Below are 20,058 nucleotides of genomic sequence, written 5' to 3' on the forward strand. Positions count from 1 at the left end.
CAGTAAAGTCCTACCGCAGGGACAGATCTCCAAATAGTTCCTTTGAATATTTGTCATTGTATTGCTGGCTACCATCCTGTTTTTATCCCCAGGAAAATTAACTTGTTCATCACCAGCTGCCTGGGTTAATAACAATACAATCCAGGCTCCAACTCCTTTAAGGATATTTTCCAGGCAAATGATACCAAATTTAACTTCACGGGTTCAGACGAAATTAACAAGGCAGTGTAATGAGGCTCCGGATCATCTTACAGAACTTTCTAATATTGCATATACATCTTTAAGAAGAGAATGTTTAATACCGTACTATCTGCTAGACAAAAGCAGTTTCTATTCAATAGCTGTCTATCTTTTTATACCCTGGGGAAGGCAGTCTTTCTCTCCAAAAATGAAGAGAATATCAGTGGGGCCAATCTCTTCAAAGTGCTCAGAGCTCAAAGCAATTGCCTGCAGTTGTAGAGTCCCCACCCTCATTATCTCCACAAAAGAAAAATGACCGAAATGCAAAACACTGCCTGTCTTTGAGGCAGAAATTCTCAAAAGAGAGTTACAATAAACATTCACCAACTCACATCTAAGCTCAACACTCTAAAATTTTAATTTGCCTCCTTTAAATAACAATGTGTATATTTATATATAAGTTATATATACTTGTATATATACTGTGTATTTGTGTATACACGCACACATGCCCACACTCATAATGTATATGATTGTTTTAGGGTTGTGATATAGAATGAATTTCCTACTATGGGTTGCCCCTGAATAAAGGTATAAAATCATTGCTTTAGTTCAATTTTTTTCTGATGTTTTGGTTCTTCTCTTTCCTATCCAAAGCAATGTTCCTCTAGTTTCCCTCAAGATAATTTCAGGGATAGATTCCCTCTGACTTCGGAGTAATATATGTTGCTCTAGTAGTTAAACCTTTCCTGACTGCGTAGTTCCCTTCCCTTCTCTCTGCCTTCCTTTCCTTCCCATATCTATTCCCTCCCCAAACACACACATACCTGAGGGGAAGCTGCTACCACTACTGGGTATAAAAACAACCAATCCCCTCTCCGGGGCGTCATTCTGAAATGTGCAAGTGACGCTACTCCCCCCTTCAAAGAGCCATGGCAAGAGGCAGTCTCATCATTTCCCTGGATGTCGCCTTGTTGTGGGGTGACCTGTGGAAGTGCCAGGAGGGCAGACCAGGGCGGAAAAAGAAAGAGCCTGATGGTTTAAAACATCTTACATTTGTGGAACCAACCAAATGTGAAGTTGTCCCTACCTATACACATTCTCTTATGTGAGATGAAAAGGTTCCTTCCAGTCAGCTCCAGTCAGGGTTCCTGATACTTGTAGCCAAAAGCATCTTCACCAACACATTAATCAATAAATACAAATAATCAAGAACTCTCGGGAAAATGATATTAATTAAATGGAACTTAATTTACCTAATAGTAAAGCATATGACAAAGAAACACGATTCATGTAGTGTAGACCTGGCAAACTGGTTGGAAGAAAAATCAATGGAGTGAGGTCCTTAATCTACTAACGGATCCTAGACCATACGCAAGGTTTATTATACACACAATACAGAGCATAAGGAGTTTATCACAGTGTCATATTTCACCTAACCACTGCGGGAAATGTGTTTGAGATTGCACTTTCTCACGTATTAGGCCCCATTCATCAGCAAATTCTGCTGACTGTCTTTCAATACTTGATGGCATTTTAACAGTTCCTCAGTTGTCAGCTATGTGCACTGGCATAAACGGGGTGGGGGGTGGCGCAAGTGATGCCTCTGGGGACAAGTATTTGATCGCCAAAGTTTAAAACTGCTGAAAGTATGGGGATAATAAAAAGCAGACCTTCTTTACAACGGCTTTATTATTGCTTTACATTTGCTGCACAGAGTGCACCCTCTACGGATCTCTGAAAGCCCACCGTGGTATGTCACTTCCTTGGCCTGAGCTCTTTGTTTCTGGGTGGTGACAGGAACATCCTCACTGTTTTCTCTGCTTCTGTTCTTGCCCTGGAAAGACTGTTGGTCGTTTGGGTTGATCTAATATAAATAAAGTTTTATTCCCTCACTGCTCACAACTGTCCAATGTCCCCACGTCATACTCAGATAAAATCCAATCTCGCTACCGCATTCACTGAGGCCCTTCATATATGGAGCAGCTGTTTCTTACCCCTTCAGAGTCATGCCACGCTAGTCTCTGGCTTCTTCATTCTGCTCTTGTCCCAGGCAACTCCTCAACGTACTCTGAGTCAAGTTCTGTCTACTTGAGCCATCTTCCTAGAATGCTCTTTCCCAAGACCAAGGCATGGCTTAACATCCTCACTTCATGTAGGCTGTTCTTTTTTCAGAGGTCTCCCCTGAACGGTTTTATCTGAAATATCAACTCTTCACCCTTTCACTCTAGTACACTTACTGTGGCTTTACTTATCTAATCTATTTGTGTGCATGAGTGTATGTATGAGACAGAGAGAGGTGGAGATAGAGAGATAGGAATATGGTGAATAATATGATGATAACTATGTATGGTGTCAGATGGGTACTGGATTTATCAGGGTGACCACTTAGTAAGTTATAAAATATCCAATCATGAGTTATACACCTGAAACTAATAACATATTATGTATCAACTGTAATAGATTTTTAAAAATACTTAAAAAATAAAACAATAAAAAGTGTGAAAAGTATTTAATTAGAATGTCAGATACATGGGAGGTCAGAGACTCAATCCTTTTCACCATGTTTATATAGATTATCTTATAATGCTTACAAAAACGTGACAGGTACCATCTTGTTATCATCATTTCATAGAGGCAGACATTTAGGCATAGAGACACTGAGAAACACGCCAAGCTTAGAGAACTAGTAAGTAGTAGAATCTGAATTCAAAGTCAACCACACTGTCATTCTGGAGGCTGTTGCTGTTTAACTGCTCTCTTTCCTCTGAAATTAAGGAAAATGAAAAAAAAAATTCCAACATAAAGTATAAAATACTATATTATTAGAACACTGTAGGATATAAGGTTGAATGTGGATGATCATTAGGATATAAATACAAAGTATAAGACACTATTTTAGGAATATATTAATATTTTATTATTATAATATATACAATATTTAAGTTATATATAGTTATATATCATAATCTTACAGTTTCATAAGAAATATATGATTTTCAATTTCTAATTTATGTGACTTCACATGATTTGTTTTTCGTTTACGTATGTTCCATATTGCTTTTTGGAAAATGTCAGCAATAATCACACAAAACATTTAGAATAACAAAAAATGCCCATATTAAAATTAATGCCTCCTGTGGGCACAGCAAGGAAACTGAACATCACTGTGCTTTGACAGTGTCAGTCAATTGTTCTCTCCTCTCCTGCTCCAGTTTGGAACATTCTGGGAAGGAGACACAGGGACCACAGGGATAGAGATCAGAATATCACCTTTCATGTTGTAAGGGTGAATTTTAAAAGATGATGTGAATATGCAGCCTCCTCGGTGTCCTAATGTTGCCCTAATGAATTAACCCTGCCCTGCCAAATCCTGGCAGAGTTACAAGAACTGGGGCTTCTGCTATTGAAGTAGCGTGCTGAAAGCAATGGATGAGAGAGCCTACGTGAGTAGAGAACAGATTTTTCCAAGGACAGTGTTGCTGGAGAATTCACTCAGTGGAACTTGCTTGGTTCTTTTAATTAAGCAAAATACTCCTTTCACAGAGGGAGGGAGGAGGAAGAGGCTAGAAATACTTGAGGTCCCTTTCCTCCACACAAAAGTGAAAATTAGAGGGATTCAGTGTTAACTTCTCACACATGTAAATACCACCTTTCACTGGTTTCACACGAATCTTTATCTTTCCTTCTCCTTCCTTTCTGGATCATTTTGGGAGGGGATGGGTAGGACTCTAGGTTGGATGTAGGAGATCATTAGGATTACTTTAGCCAGTTGCAATAAGAAGTTAAAATTTTCTACCATTTCATTGTTTTGTACCAGCATGATTGGTTTTCATGTTACTTTTTCTCTTTCATGTATAGGATTGCTTTTTTTTTTTACTTTATTTTATTTATAGTTAAAATTATACATTTACTTTGGGAAATTTAGAACACAAGGAAAACACCTCATGGAGAACGCCTGTGAATACACATTTGGGCGGCTGTAATGCCAGACTTTTTATGTGCATCTATAGGCCAGGGTCTTGGCAGGCAGCAAAGAGCACACACCCAGGCAGACATTTCAAAGAACTTATTAATGAAGGGACTATTTACAGAGGGGGGAAATAGAGGGAAAATTAAAAAAAATAAATACATTAATCAAGAGCAGTGGGAAGTTAACCGATAGTAGGCTTACACAGGCAAAGAGTGGAAATGACCTAAGTGGACCCTGGCTGAGAACTGGAGCCTAACCGGGGCCGAGGGGCTGCCCACAGGAGCTGGCGCTGTCAACTAGGCAGCCATCACCGCAAATGCATCCAAGGTGGGAGGCGAGGAACGAATGCTCCCACCTCTGCTCCTGTCCCCTCCCCTCCTGTCAGTCCCTCTTTTTGGTCAACTACAAACCTAAGTGAATGGACCAGTCAGTTGGCTTATCCAGGGAATGGAGGAGGGCAGAGAAGTACAGAAATGGATGAGTGCTAGAGCCAGTGGAGAAACACGTAGTGGCTGATCTGTCAATTTGTCTGTTTATCTGTCTGCCTCTCATCTATCTATTCATTTTAAAATAATGTCTTATACTTTGTCACTACCTTTATCTTCACAAGGTATCATACAGAATCTATCTTTGTATTTAATTATATACACACTTATAACATTTTTATGGCCACATGATATTCCATGGTAGGAGACATATGGACAAGCCTTATGCTTACACAGTTAATTTATTTTCACATTGTTTTCAGTTATCATCTGCTCATGAATGATAGTCAAAGATGCCCTTTTGAATTGTTTTTGAGGATTATTTTATAATTAGTGCAAATAATGCTCTCTTTATTTTATCCTTCAACACAAAATGAAATTCTCTAATGATTTCATCACATGACAAAGCTAATTGACTTTGAATCGTAGCAAATCCGGCTTTGCTAACACAAGCTCTGCCTTCACTGCTGAACACAGCAGAGCGGTATTTTAACCCAGCCGAGATATGATGGGGCCATTGAGTGCTAGCACCAATCAATATTCACTGCATTATAATCAACTGGCTGCTTCAAACTCCAACGTCGCACAAAGGCTTTCTTAGCAGTAGACTGTTCGTTTCACTGAGCCTACAGTTTCAGGAAGTGGGGATAAAAGAAAAATTTTACTCTGGTTCTACGCAGAAGGCTGGAGGTAACGAATATAGAACTATGACCTGGTCCAACAATGACCTAGTTTAATCATCTCAAAATCGAAGGCTAACTAAATAATAGTCAATGTGAAACATTTTAAAAGAAAAGTCAGTTTTGATCATGAAAACCCTACTGGGCTGAGCATTAGAAAATATGCTGGTCAAATAAATAATATTAAAACCAATACCTCATCACACAGATAAAGGGCACCATCACTATCAGGCCTCCCACGCTGAGATGAGGTCTCTGAGCCCTCTTCTCCATTGCCGCCCATCCCGGGATGTTCAGCAAAACACTCCAAAATTCCCACTGATACAATTTTCCTTCCAACGCAATGACACTTTCCTCACGTAAGCTTATACAGATGCAAATATCATCAAGGAAATTCTTAGAAAAAAATCAAACTAATTCAGTCACAGAAAAACTCTCACAGACGCCATGTATGAAGGTGCTTAGAGCCGTCTATTGGGAGTTGCAGGAGCTCACAGGGACTTAGGTGCCCATCACTAGGTACAGTGGATAAATAAAATGCTCAGATGAGTAAAATGGAATACTACCCAGAAGACAGAACCGATAAACATGATAGACATATATATTAATATGGGTAAAATTTAAGAACATAGTATAGAATAAAAAGTAAGAAACTGAATGGAATATATAACAAAATACAGTGTTTAGAAGTCTTAGATACATGTATACACAACATAACTCTAGTCATTCTTCAAAGATATCTGCAAATCTAAGGAAACATATCAAAAGTATTTGAAAAACTTTCATGGAGGATGGGAAGAAATAAGTGCAGGAATGGAACATGAAAGGAGAATAATAATAAAAATCTGGTGATTACTGTCTATTATATGCTGAGAAGTATGATTGACTGAGTTCTTCATACCTTAGGAAGAAGAACAAAAAGAATGGAAAGAATAAGATGAAGAGAAGGGAGCTAAGCGTGATGTGGAAAGAAGTAGACAAAGGGAAAGAACAGAAGCACGAGAAACATCATTGTTACAATTAAATCGTGATAAGGGTAAGAGGTTCCTAATGCAACACTATGAAAGGCATAGTGAGAGGATAATAGAATGAAGCAGAGTAATCAAAATGTCAAATATGACTGCGTCCGTGAGGACGGACATGGGGAAAGTATGCGGCTAACACAGGACTGCCATCTTCTCCCTCCCACTCCTTACACAGCTACAAGATGCTCTTCACGAGTTACTGTCTGATGGTACAGGGAACGTATTACATGTGGAACAGTTTAATTTACAGTTTCCCCAGTTATTATCTGCAGGTCCATGTCTATTGCTTCAATTTACTTTGTAAGTAATGTTTTTCTCTCTCTTCATCATTAAATCCCAGAATTTAGAATCATACTTGGAAGATAGTATTGTTACACAAAATACTTGTCAACTGAATTAACATAATTTCCACCATTAGACAAACAAAAATACAAAAGAGAGAAGGATAAAATTCTTGGATAGAAGGCATGGCCTGAAATGCATACCTATTATGTAGAGATGTCTATCAAACTCAGTATTTTAAAACATTTACAGAGTACTGATTTTTATAACACCAATACCACATTATTTCTTCCTTCCAATCTTTTTTCTTTCAGTAGTGGAGTGCATAGAAGGGATCTTGTATGGAGATGATTTTCAACTATTTTTATTTATAATCTTCTTATGTTACAAGTGTGAAAAGATAATTCTGAGTTCACTCATATTTGAGTAAGTCATATTTGAATATTGTTTGAAATTTAATTTTAGATAAGTACAACTGCAAGTTATCATAAGTGCCAGCCATGCAGGCTCCATCTCCAATGGTGGCATGCTATTTTTTTGGGTCGATCTGCCCATGTGTTAAAACAGCAATTCCCCTTAAAGGATCCTTCTACTGAAAAGTATCAGTTTGGCAGATTAGGGATGATAATCTATTTAATTTTGTATATAACTGTCTATTAAAAAAGAAGACAAATGCTTGGGCTACTTGTCTTTGGACAGTGAAGTGTGTGGGCTGCCAATTTTAACCATATTAAATTTAAATCTAATAAAGGATTATATGTTGTTAGGTTAAAATAATGCATTCCTCTTAATACCATTTCTTTATGTACTTTAGAAAAACTCAAAGATCTGATTATCTCTTGTATCTTTATATAAATTCAGTTTTTCTTGATTAATAGATGTATAAAAATGTCATTTGTCATATTTCAAAATGAGCTATGATAGCAAGTGCGTGTAAATTTTGTTGCACCTAAAAACATGCAAGTTATGTTTTCAGCTAATTGTGTGCACTGGAATACTTTATTGCTTAGATAATATTAAAGTATAGCTAGTCATGTAATTTATTTCTCACACTTGATATGTAGATACATATTTTTTTATTTTTTTAATATGTTAAAAAAGAATTTGGTATTAGCATATTGTTACATGCAGGTAACTAATGTAAATGTATTTGAAAAACATTTATTTCATTAATACTATAGAGTAAATTTTCATTAAATATGATAGCACTAACTTTGTGGGTTTTTTTAAAAATTTTATTTATTTATCTTTAAAGGGGAAGGGAAGGAGAGAGGGAGAGAAATATCAATGTATGGTTGCCTCTCATGTGTCCCCTGCTGGGAACTGGCCTGCAACCCAGGCATGTGCCCTGACTGGGAATCAAACCACGATACTCAGGTTCGCAGGCCCGCGCTCAGTCCACTGAGCTACACCAGCCAGGGCTGAATGTGTTTTTTTAATTTTATTTTTAGAGGGGAAGGGAAGGAGAGAAGGAGAGAAATATCAATGTATGGTTGCTCCTTGTGAATCCCCTGCTGGGAACTGGCCGGCAAGGCATGTGCCCTGACTGGGAATTGAATTACGATCGTCTGGTTCGCAGGCCCACACTCAATCCACTGAGCTCAATCTACCGAGCTACACCAGCCAGGGCTTGAATTTGTTATTAATTGAACATTTTCTAGATTTAAATTGTTTATATACAATTATGAATATAATTATGGACTTCCAAGGAGATATTTTATTTCTATACAAATAAAATGGACTTTGTAATGGACTTCCAAGGAAATATTTTACTTATATACAAAAGTATTTTTAAGTACCTTCTGCTCACCTCTGCCTATATTACAAATACTATTCTACACAGTACTGCATTACAGAGCAAAGCAACAATTAAAACTACCCTTATTTTAAAAAAATGCTACACAAAATTGAGAAATTAAGCCCACAAGTGCAACTTCTTTCTCTCATCCAGGTAACAGCAGCTGTGCAGTTGACTGCGCCTGGCATGATGCTGTACTTCATACGATTAAAAGTTGTTTCCTGCTCTGATTTAACCAGAATGGGTCAGATTCTTACTATCTCATATAGTGCTGTAAGAAGAGTTCGATCAAGTCATTAATTTATTAAAATATTGGAACTTATGCCTTTTTTGGGTCAAAACTCATGTCGAAACAAACTGAATACAAGAACAAATGTTATGTATCGCTGAGCAATACAGCTGTTGTTTAAATTTGCAGCTCACTTTTTAAATAACCTTGATTTTTACATCAACTTTTATTTCTCTTTGGGTCAAGAAAAGATTGAATGTTTTACTTACATTTTGACATTTTATTTTCCACTTTTAACTAGTATAAAAAGCACTGAAGTTTTATTTTAGTTTTTTCCCTCAGACCACCACATCTTAATAGTCACAAAAAAATAAAATGGACAGTTTAGGTTGTAAACCCAATTGATGAAGTCATCTGATTCCAACCTCTGATTGTAGAGAAGACAAAGTTGAACTCAGTGGTGAGTAAGTGTCCTGCTCAATTTCTTGTTACAAATCAGAAATGAACAGCGATCTCTATCCTTTGGAGCCCCACTTGTGATGGACTCAAATGTCCTCTGCTGACTCACAATATGTGAATAATTTACGGACGGCTCTGCTACTTCAACCAGAACCAGATAAGACATATGTAAGTATGAGGGATACCGAATAATTATATTTAAAACGGTAAAGACAATGCCAGAAGGGAGGCTTCGTCGTCTGTACAGTGATGTTGTCAGTACTCTGAGTACAGAACCATTCAAACGACATCTGAAAGGAACCAGACTTTGTTACATGTACACACTCTGCGACTTTAGAATGTCAGTAACTTTTATTTGCATTAACCTGTCAATTTATGCAACTCAAATGCATTTCAGTTCTCATTCAGTTCTGTTATTGAAATAATGGTCTAAATATTTAACAACAGATAGTGCATTTTCATCAACAAATTGGAATGAGTAGACAATGAAAACTGATTTATAGCCATAACACTTTGTACAATTATGAATACTATCCTTGAATTAAACTATCAATATACTTTTAATTTGTTTTTAAGGTGTCCCTGCTATTATTTGAATGTTATTTTTCATACTTGTCACCAGGTAAACAAAATTGTTTCTAACACCAGGGATAGCATGACAAAACCAAAGGTGGGGGAGAAATTATACATATATGTATATATATGTGTGTGTGTGTATATATATTTGTTTAATATATATATGAGTATATAAATGCATATATTTATTAATATATGTATATAACTGAAGCTCTCGAAACTCTTCAGAGTGGAAAAAAATGGAACCAAACTCACTTCTGTGATGATTGAAAAAGAAAGCACCTCGCCCAGTTTCTAGCGTATAATATACCTGGTGCTCTGTTCCAGATATCAGTGATACCTGGAACAGGTATCAGTGATAGACTCAGGTCTACAAGGGAGACATATACTCTGACTTCCATACCTCCTCCGATTCCCTTCTCCAGTTTCAGAGGGGCCCATATCCTACTCTAGAACAAAATAATTTTGCATGCACAATACAGCCTCTGAAAAAGGGGATACATAATGGGATTATAAATACTTGAGTAGGGTTATCTGGTCACTTTTTCTCTCACACTGTATCTTCTTTCTTTGTGGCTTGCTTTCTTAGGAAACTGATGTGGTAGGAAGGGCTTGCTTTTAGAAGAAGCAACTTAGATTCTCTGGGTCATACTCCTTAGATGATAAAAGAGGTTAGGTGAGCTTGCTTTCTTCTATTCTCATTTCAATTTCTTATCAGTCTGGGACTTAAAATAAATGGCCCAGAAGGAACCCTGTAAATCCTCATGTAATCCAGACCTGATTACTCTGATAAGAATTTATATCAAGGTGTAGGGTTGGAGTTCCAGATCCTATTAGGCACTTAGAAACCCCCCTTGTGCATGAAACATCCCCCAAACCTGACAGATAATACAATAGCAGGGCTGTCCTCTTTTCCTTTCTTCTCCCAGAGACAACAAACTGACAACTAGTGACAGGATCCTGTGTGTTAGCTTCAAGTCAAACACTGTCAAGTGGTCATTCAAGGATTATTTAAATATTTATAGGAAATGAATCATCTCTCCTAACAGATTATATAACAGTATGAAACTGAATGCTATTTGTCACATTAGAGGCAGTATAACATAAAGTTCAAAGTCTACTCTCTGGAATTAGATGACCTGGCTTTTATTTCTCATGTCATCACATTTGATCAGCCAGCTGTCATTGGGCTTGTTAACTTTTTGTCCCAGTTTCCTCCTCTGTGGAAAGGGAACACACTAAAAGCCTCACTGAGCTGGAGGAAAGATTGAATAGATTTTTACATGAGCCAACTCAGATGGTTCAGTAAACATCAGTGAAGGGACCAGATCCAGAGTGTGGGTTGAGGTTGTTGCACCACTGAGATAATTAATACCCTTCTGAGAGCTCTACTTTGGTAACTTTTTTTTCTCCTGTAAGGAGTAAGACATTAAATATTTTAGGCTTCACAGGCCATATGGTCCCTGTTGCAAATGCTCACTTCTGCTGCTGTCCTGTGAAAGCTGCCTCAGAAAATATGTAAATGATTGGGGGTAGCTGTGTTCTGTTAGAGCTATATCTGAACACAGGTCAAGCTGGCCCATGGGCAGCAGTATGGCAATCCGAGCTCTAGCAACTTTCCTTGAATTGCAAGATTCTTTTCACCCTGGTTGGTGGGGACACAAACTGTTCCTAGATTTGGATGAGCCCTGGGGAACTTTCCTTTTAGCTCTGCAGACAGGTTTTTTCCCCTGGCCTCACGTTAGCAGATGCTGATTCCTATTCGGCCGAAGACCAGCAGACATCTTCCACACATCTCCAGAGCTCACTCTCTGTGGTTTTCTCCCCTCCTGTAGTCTGCCCTGTACATTCCAGCTGCCTTGGCCTCTCTGGGTGGCCTGCTCTGTCTCCTCAACTCTGGGAGACTGCCGGGTGTCTCTTCCATTTCTGTTCACCCTGAATTGTGACCTAGAACCTTCTCCAACCAGTGTTCTGGGGCTCTCGTAGGGCCTATTTGTTTCCCCTTTCTCAGGTATAACTGTCTTTCGGTGCCCAATGTTTGATGTTTGAAAAAACACTGTTTTATACCTTTTGTCTGTTTTTTTAAAATTATTTTCAGTTGTTTCAAGTAGTAGGGTAAATCTGGTCTCTGTCTGTTTATCTTGGAAGTGGAAATCCCATAGGTTTTAATTATTTCATATACAAGGCTCAGAAACATTCAGAAATTTCACCCAGACCATTCAGCTAGTAAGTACTGTAGACAAAAATCAAAACTGGGGCTTCTCCAACTTCTCAATGAGTACTTCCCTTGTTATGCCACAGTACTTCTGCAGGAAAGAATGGACTACAGTCTGTCTTGCATACACAAACAATGGACCGAAGCCTTTACTAACAAAATTAAAGAAATGTAACTTGAACAAAAGATTTTTGTGGGTATTTTACTATATTTTGGAAAATATTGGAGGGATCTTATACTTGTCATATTTCCCAGTGGGATGATGGACCCCACCCCCCCCCCCCCCCAATTCTAGCATTTTCACTGTGGTTCTGCTTGTGGAGAACATTTAGGTTTTTTCTCCAAACAGAGGTAACCTTGCCCNATTTTCCAGTGGGATGATGGACCCCACCCCCCCCCCGCCCCAATTCTAGCATTTTCACTGTGGTTCTGCTTGTGGAGAACATTTAGGTTTTTTCTCCAAACAGAGGTAACCTTGCCCATTCTGATGATCTGACACTGTTAAGTTCCTACTGGAGAGTCCTCCTCTGGCTCAAGCTTTAGCTCTTGCCCTTATCTAGGAATGTGACTTTGCCAACAAACTGGAATGAATTACTTTCGACAAAGGAGAGAGATGCACGTACTGCTAAACTCCATAAACATGAGGAAGTGAGAAATGTGGAAGTATAAGTATAAATTCTCACATTTCATGTTTATTACTTTACGGAATTCTATTTCACATTCTCTGAAATTGTAATAAATTGTCGAATGATAAAACATATGGCATCTGAGTATTCCAAGTGAGAGATATTATTTAGATAGCAAATATTGGCAGAAATGTGTAGCATTATATTTCCAGGAGCCTTTTCTGTTTAATGAGAAAGAAACACTTATCCTTTTACAAATACATGAGTTACAAATATATACTAATATATGTATATATCTGTAAACACTGATAATATGTTTGTCACAAGCAATGTATTTGCAAATAAAACATTATGTAAATAACGCTATGCCATATGCACCTCCTCTTTTAAATGTGTGAAAAGCAGGTTTCGTACAAGGAACCGAAAAACTGAACTGGAGATGGTGATTCACACCTCTTTAAATCATCTGATTTTAATTACATTGTATATGTAATGTTATATACAACTTTACTTCTTAGTTAACCATTTAAATTATTTCTAACATTTCATGAAAGTGAGGTTTAACTCTTCGTTCTTTAATATTTATTCATTGGTGTTTACATTTTCAGTAAAACATGTATTAGCACACAGTAGGCATCTTATTTGCATATCAATGTATACATACATTTTTCTCTCATCCCTAAAATGAATGGAATGTCTTTCTAAGACTCCTCCTAGCTAGAATATAACATAGTAGGTTACTATACCAGGATTTCCACATTATAGGATACACATTATCCTTTCAAAACATATTAGAACACCGTAAGAAGTGATTTCCTCCATGGGGAAACTCAGTTTGGGGAAATTAAATAATTTATTTAAGGTGTAAAAGATGCTGAATACCTGAGGCTCTGAATTATAATATATACTCTTTTACTACACCACTGGTTTTCAAATATTTTTTATCAAAGATACATTTTTAAAATGATATACTACAAGAAACTGCAATTTTAAAACAGTTAAAGTAGTATTTTTATTAGCACATACTTACTTTTATAAATTCAAAATGAGAATATTTACTTATGAGGTTAATAAATAATGAGGCAATTCTGATATACATACACATTTGAAGTCAAATGTTACGGACAACAATTTCGGACTCTTAATGAGCCCTACTCCAATTTATTTCTATGATGTGTTGAATTTGCAGTGACAATCAATTCCTTATTTCTAAAGATAAATCATTGTATATGGAAAAAGTTCTTTTATTTTTTTATGATTCTAGTTGTATTTTATTTCTTTTTTTGTTTTTTAATTCTTTTATTTCTTTATTTAATTATTTTTCAAGAACTCACATGACTTCACTCTAAAAAGACAACTAACCCAATTAAAAAATGGGCAAAGGACTTGAACAGACACTTCTGCAAGGAGGACATACAGAGGATCCAAAGACACATGAAGAGATGCTCAATATCGCTTGCTGTCAGAGAGATGCAAATTAAAACCACAATGAGATACCACTTTACACCGGTGAGAATGGCTATCATAAACAAAGCAACAAACAACAAATGTTGGAGAGGGTGTGGGGAAAAGGGGACTCTGGTCCACTGTTGGTGGGATTGCAGACTGGTACAACCATTATGGAAAACAGTATGGAATTTTCTCAGAAAACTAAAATTGGATTTGCCTTTTGACCCAGCAATTCCACTGCTAGGATTGTATCCTAAGAACCCTAAAACACCAATCCCAAAGAACATATGCGCCCCAATGTTCATAGCAGCACAATTTACAATAGCCAAGAGTTGGAAGCAACCTAGGTGCCCGTCAGTAAATGAATGGATCAAAAAACTATGGTACGTTTACACAATGGAATTCTATGCAGCAGAAAGAAAAAAGGAGCTCCTACCTTTTGCAACATCATGGATGGAACTGGAAAGCATTATGCTGAGTGAAATAAGCCAGGTGTTGAAGGACAAATACCATATGATGTCACCTTTAACAGAAAGCTAAACAACAAAACACACAAGCAAGCAAAATATAACCAAAGACACTGAAATAGAGAACAGGCTGACAGTGACCAGAGGGGAGAGTGGAGGAAATTTCAGGGCAAATAGGGGAGGGATTTAGAAGAACATACATAAAGGATACATGGACAACAACTGAGAAGGGTGGAAATGGGAGGGAGGGGGGAGCACGGGGGGTGGATGGGATGGGAGTAATAGACAGAAAAAATTCTTTTAAACAAAACACCTCATAATCTCGAGCTGCCCTTCAATTAAATTGATCCAGAAATATAACATATGATTATAATTTTTGTTTATATGTACATTTAGAATACTGAACTAACATTCCTGATTTAAATATTTCAAAATGCTGTATTTTCATGTGTATTTTGTAATATTATAGGCATGTCACACATACGTTTCCAATGACTTTTGCTCAGGTCCCAGGACATAGCTGGAGCAGCAGAACAGAACCTGTCTCACAGTTAAGTTCTGACAAATAATCCCTAGGTACACAGGACTGCACAGTTTAATTCTATCATAGAATTTCAACCTGGAAATGTGGGTTGGCACAATTTAACTAATGTGGGCCCTCAGTAAATGTTGATTAATAGTGTCCACACACTCCTGCTTTTTTGAAAATGCTTGTATTGGCTTGCTACTGGGAATAATAAAAGTATGTCAAATTAATGTATATTTTGAGCTTATTAAGTTAGATTTGATTTTACCCTCATAGTCCAAATATTTTCAAGATATAATTTTATTATACTTTTAAAGAATCTTTTCCTGAATAAATACAGATTAAAAGAGATGTATGCATCTCTATTCTTATTTAGATTTTATTTTGCTCTTGGCTTGAATTTCTTCTTCACTTGGTTAAGATGAACATAATTTCTAGTTTGGCTTTGTGATTTTCACATCTCTGTTCCTGCTCTCATTGGACCTTGTGTTTGCTCTTCCTCATTTTGTCAACTTTTGAGATATTTCAACCCCTTTAAATGAGTCTTCATTTAGATCACTTCTCTTCTACAGAGGCACAAATTTCTCATTATTAAATGAGAAAAAGGTTTATGACAGCAGTTTCTCAAACAGGTAGAATGAAAATTAATTACAGTATATTTTTTAAGGTTGGAAAGGTCAAAAGTTTGGAAAGGTCACATTAAAGGTTGGAAAGGTCAAGTTAAAACTATATTCCCTCTAGTTTTCCATGTTCCAAATGTGTGCCCCTACATTCAAAGCAGTACTATTCATGGCGGCCAAGCCATGCAGACAACCAAACTGTCCTTTGGTAGAGGACTGGAAAAAGAAGATGTGATACATTCATACAATGGAATACTACTCAGCCACAAGAAAAGATGAAATACTGCCACTTGCGACAAGATGGATGGATCTTGAGAATATTATGCTACATGAAATAAATCAGTCAGAAAAAGCTAAGAACCACATACTTTCATATATAGATGGGATATAAAGCTGAAACCCAGAGGCACCGACACAAAACAGTATGGTGGTTACCAGAGGGAAGGCGGTGGGGGCGGGGGAGGGGCAAGGGGGTCAATATGTGGTGACAGAAGAGGGACTTGAGTGGTGACACATGCAATGTACACTTGAATCCTATGTGATTTTACTAACCCATGTCCCCCCAATAAATTTAATAAAGTGAACGAATGAATAAATAAACCTAAATATTCTTACTAACCAATGTCATACCAATAGTTCATCCTTGATAATGATAGTTCAGATTGATAAGGTTTATATTATTTTGTAAAAATGGTAAACACAACCAAATAACAAACTGCAGAGCACATAATTGTAGCAATGTGATTACTGCATTTCAAATAAATTATAAAATCTAGAAAATGTGGGGGAGAGTGGCAAATTTTTGTAAGACTAAATTATTCCGTTAAAAATGTTTTATTTTTATTTTCTCAAACTTTTGTTTTTCTTTACTCTCAGACATTTTGCCCTCAGAAAAAATAGTTTCCTTACCTTGGATGATGATTCTAAGGAGCATGGGCTCCAAGGTTTTTCACTAGGAACTTGTGTTTTATACATTACTGCACACTTACCTCCTCTATGCTTCTTCCTGTACTTGTATAATAAACATAGTGCCTTCATAATGTGACGTATGATACAAAATACAATAAATTATAATGTAATATTTTCTAATATAATGGTATGAACAAAAATTTACATAGGAGAAAACTAAAATGGAGACAGAAAACAGTTTCAGAACAAATATTACAACAATATTTTCAGAACAGACAGAAAATAGTTTCAGAACAACAAAAGTTGTTTGACTGGTCACGATTAGTAAGCAAAATCCTACCTGATGAATCAAAGGTCACTTCCTTGCCAGGACTTGGACCTACATCAATGGACACAATCGGTGAGAGTTTGCGGAAGTCCCACAGTTTTATAACTCCACAGGAATCACAGGACGCTATAATGTGATCCTTTAAAGTGTATAAAAAGAGAAATGTGGATACATATATATTACACATAGACAAAAATATGTAGTAATACAAAAGAGATTTGTGTTACAGTTTTATCAAGTCCATAGGAATACTCTCCTCTGAACTAAAAGGTAATTTATTATACTTTTAAACAGAAAGTTGGTACAAAATGATCATTTAAATACATTAAAATCTAAAGTAAATTTTGGAATATTTATTTTTCAGAAAATTACCCTTTTCATTAGTTATATTAGAAGATGTAATAAAACTAAAATGTACACATCCCTATAACTTATTTATATACACATACATATGATGTACAATGGATGGGGCAAAAGTAGGTTCACAGTTGTCCATATGGAAAATAACACAATAATAAATAATAATATAAGAATAAATTCTGTGTTCCACATACTCACAACTGTAAACCTACTTGTGCCCTACTCTGTATGATATAAGTCATTTACACAAAAACAACCACACACGTGAAAACACTGCGCTAAGACGCATCTCACTCTATGTGCTGTAATTAGTAAATACTGATCATTCAAAAATAAAAACATAGGTCGCAAAACAAAGGAACATAAGGCAAGAAGACTTTTAATCACTGAAGATAGAATCGCTCGGGCCAGGTGGCACTGAAGGCAAGGAAACAGGGTTTCCTGTGGTCTGTGAGACAAAATTGCTGGAAGTCTTTGGGACTGTTGGGTCATCCGTAATAGGATAAGGACAAAGGGGACTGGATAAAGGAGATGGAAAATGAAAGGAAGAGGGGACTCAAGTGTTATGGAAACAGGAGTGGCTATTTTCCCAATATGGAAGTATCAGCACGGGCACATCAACTTCTAGCTCAAGGTCTGTCTACACCCCTCAGCCTGGCTTCTCATATGTACACTGAGCATCCACTTCATGCCTGGGACCGGGACATAGTGATGGGTAGGAGGGGTTTCTGTTCTCCAGCAACTCATGAGCTACATTCATTCTCACCATTCTGTCATTTAACTTCTATGTCCACTAACCAATTAAATATGAGTATTGGCAACATTAGGCCCATAAATAAAGTTTATGATAAGTCATTATACTGCTTCCATTCAATATATAGTATCTCTTTAAGCTCTAGCCTAATTCTTTAATGTAAAATAAAAAATCATACTTGTATTCTTCCTAAATATTCTAAAATATCAAAGATAATAACTTGATTATTATACAGTTTTCCTTCTTATCATTTTCAACTAGCTTATGCAAATTTTCTCATGTACTCCTTGATTTCTATCTCTTCTTTAAAAAATGTGTACCTGTATTGCACTCCAAGTGGACTTGGTTTTTCCCTAAGCACACCAGTAATGCAACAAATACCATTAGTAGTAAAATTCTGTAACTGTAGCCACAGGCAAAGAAATATAACACCCTTGTCCCCAATTTAATAAATGGGATGTTTAATCTTCTTTATGACTTAAAAGGAACATGGAGAACTTGGAGTGTTTTCAAATATGTAAACATGCATTATAAGAATTGTGAAGAATCAGTGAATTTCAGTTTCAGAAAAGAAAAGTTCTCAGGATTAGCAGGGAATATTAATGTTAGAAATTAGAAGTCTTTCCAGATATAAGGGCTTTCAAATATCTTTCAAAAGTCAAAACAAATGAATCCTTTTTTCTATTCTGAGAACAGAATAAATATAATTAGAATTTAATTTGGATGCACTTTACACCAAAGGCAGGTTGTGGACTTGATGTACTTTTCTTGTCTGAATAAGAAAAACTAAATGTAACCTTAAAGCATGTTTTATACCACTGGGTATTAAAATCTGAGGAAATATACTTAAAATAAAAGCAGTTCAATCACTTTTAGGGTAAAAATATGTATTTAAATACTTTGAATATTTTTGCATTTAACTTTTACTGCTGTCAAATGATCGATGTATAACTGTTTGATAAACTAAAATAATAGTCAATATTTATTAAGTGCTTTCAATGAACCAAGTACTATGCTAAATGTTTTATGACTAAAAGAGTAGATATTATTTTAAATAATTTTGAATAGCATCATTTAGCCAGATTTTTCCCATTTCCCAAGATAGTTAGAAGCTATGGCAAAGTATGCATTAGATAAAATTAATATAATAACCTAGTAAGTGATACAGAAATGCTGGTGTTCAGATGTGATAACCAAGACTTTCTGCTGGTGAAAACACAACTTCACTACACCTCTAGTTAGTCCACGCGGCCCACGGAGTACCTATGGCAGTGTTTGGAGCAGAGTAGAATTCAGAAACACGTGTTACACCAGCAGAAGAGGAAAGCCTCAATGGAGCTTATCTAGAAGTTTTACTCTAGTCCAAGTCCTTCCAAAACGATCTTGAGGTAAATATTAGTTCTAACCCTGATGGTTCTGGATCATTGAGAATAAAAAGGAAGAGAGAGAAGGTGCAGAGAATACAGAACCCAAAACTCGGAATACCCTCAGGACCCAATATCCCTCCTCCTCTTCCCTCGCGCCAAATGGAAGGCCAGCTGCCAATGAATTCCCTCCCAGGGGCATTGAGAATCTGTTCGAATATTGCTGGTGCTGATGGGGAGTGTGAGTTTTGAGGATTCTGGAGATGGAGACTGTGGGAAAGGGATTACTTGACCACCTGGGGAAAAGCAAATTATTTATCTAAAACTTGTTAAGTAAGAAAAACAGCCCTGGCTGGTGTAGCTCAGTGGATTGAGCTCGGGCCATGAACCAAAGGGTCGCTGGTTCAATTCCCAGTCAGGGAATTCCCAGGTATGTACCTGGGTTGCAGGCCAGGTCCCCAGTAGGGGGCATGTGAGAGACAACCAGACATTGATGTTTCTCTCCCTCTCTTACTCCCTCTCTTCTCCTCTCTCTAAAAATTAATAAATAAAACCTTAAAAAAGAAAAACAATGGTTAGTGATTGTTAGATGCCAAATCTAAACAAAGAAAGATAGATTCTAAAGAAAAAAAGTTTTAGAGATATTTCATTATGTGCAATCATCCCATTTCACAGATGATGAAAATGAGATTTAAGGAGGTCAAGTGACTTTCCTAAAGTTACCTAGGCAGGTCAATTTGAAGTGAGCATTAA

The 20,058-nt window shown here is 36.7% G+C and overlaps 1 protein-coding gene across 1 annotated transcript in view; it reads right to left on the bottom strand.

Annotated features, from left to right (window-relative positions):
* Positions 1-20,058, bottom strand: part of SPAG16 (sperm associated antigen 16) — a 750,884-nt gene that overhangs the window by 214,898 nt on the left and 515,928 nt on the right. Inside the window, exon 15 of the mRNA XM_037042002.1 lies at positions 16,840-16,966. Within this exon, the coding sequence (XP_036897897.1) occupies positions 16,840-16,966 (127 nt within the window). The remainder of the gene's footprint in view (positions 1-16,839; positions 16,967-20,058) is intronic.

Source organism: Sturnira hondurensis, unplaced genomic scaffold, assembly GCF_014824575.4.
Source record: "Sturnira hondurensis isolate 20B ecotype Veracruz unplaced genomic scaffold, ASM1482457v3 Scaffold0003681, whole genome shotgun sequence".
NCBI lineage: Eukaryota > Metazoa > Chordata > Mammalia > Chiroptera > Phyllostomidae > Sturnira > Sturnira hondurensis.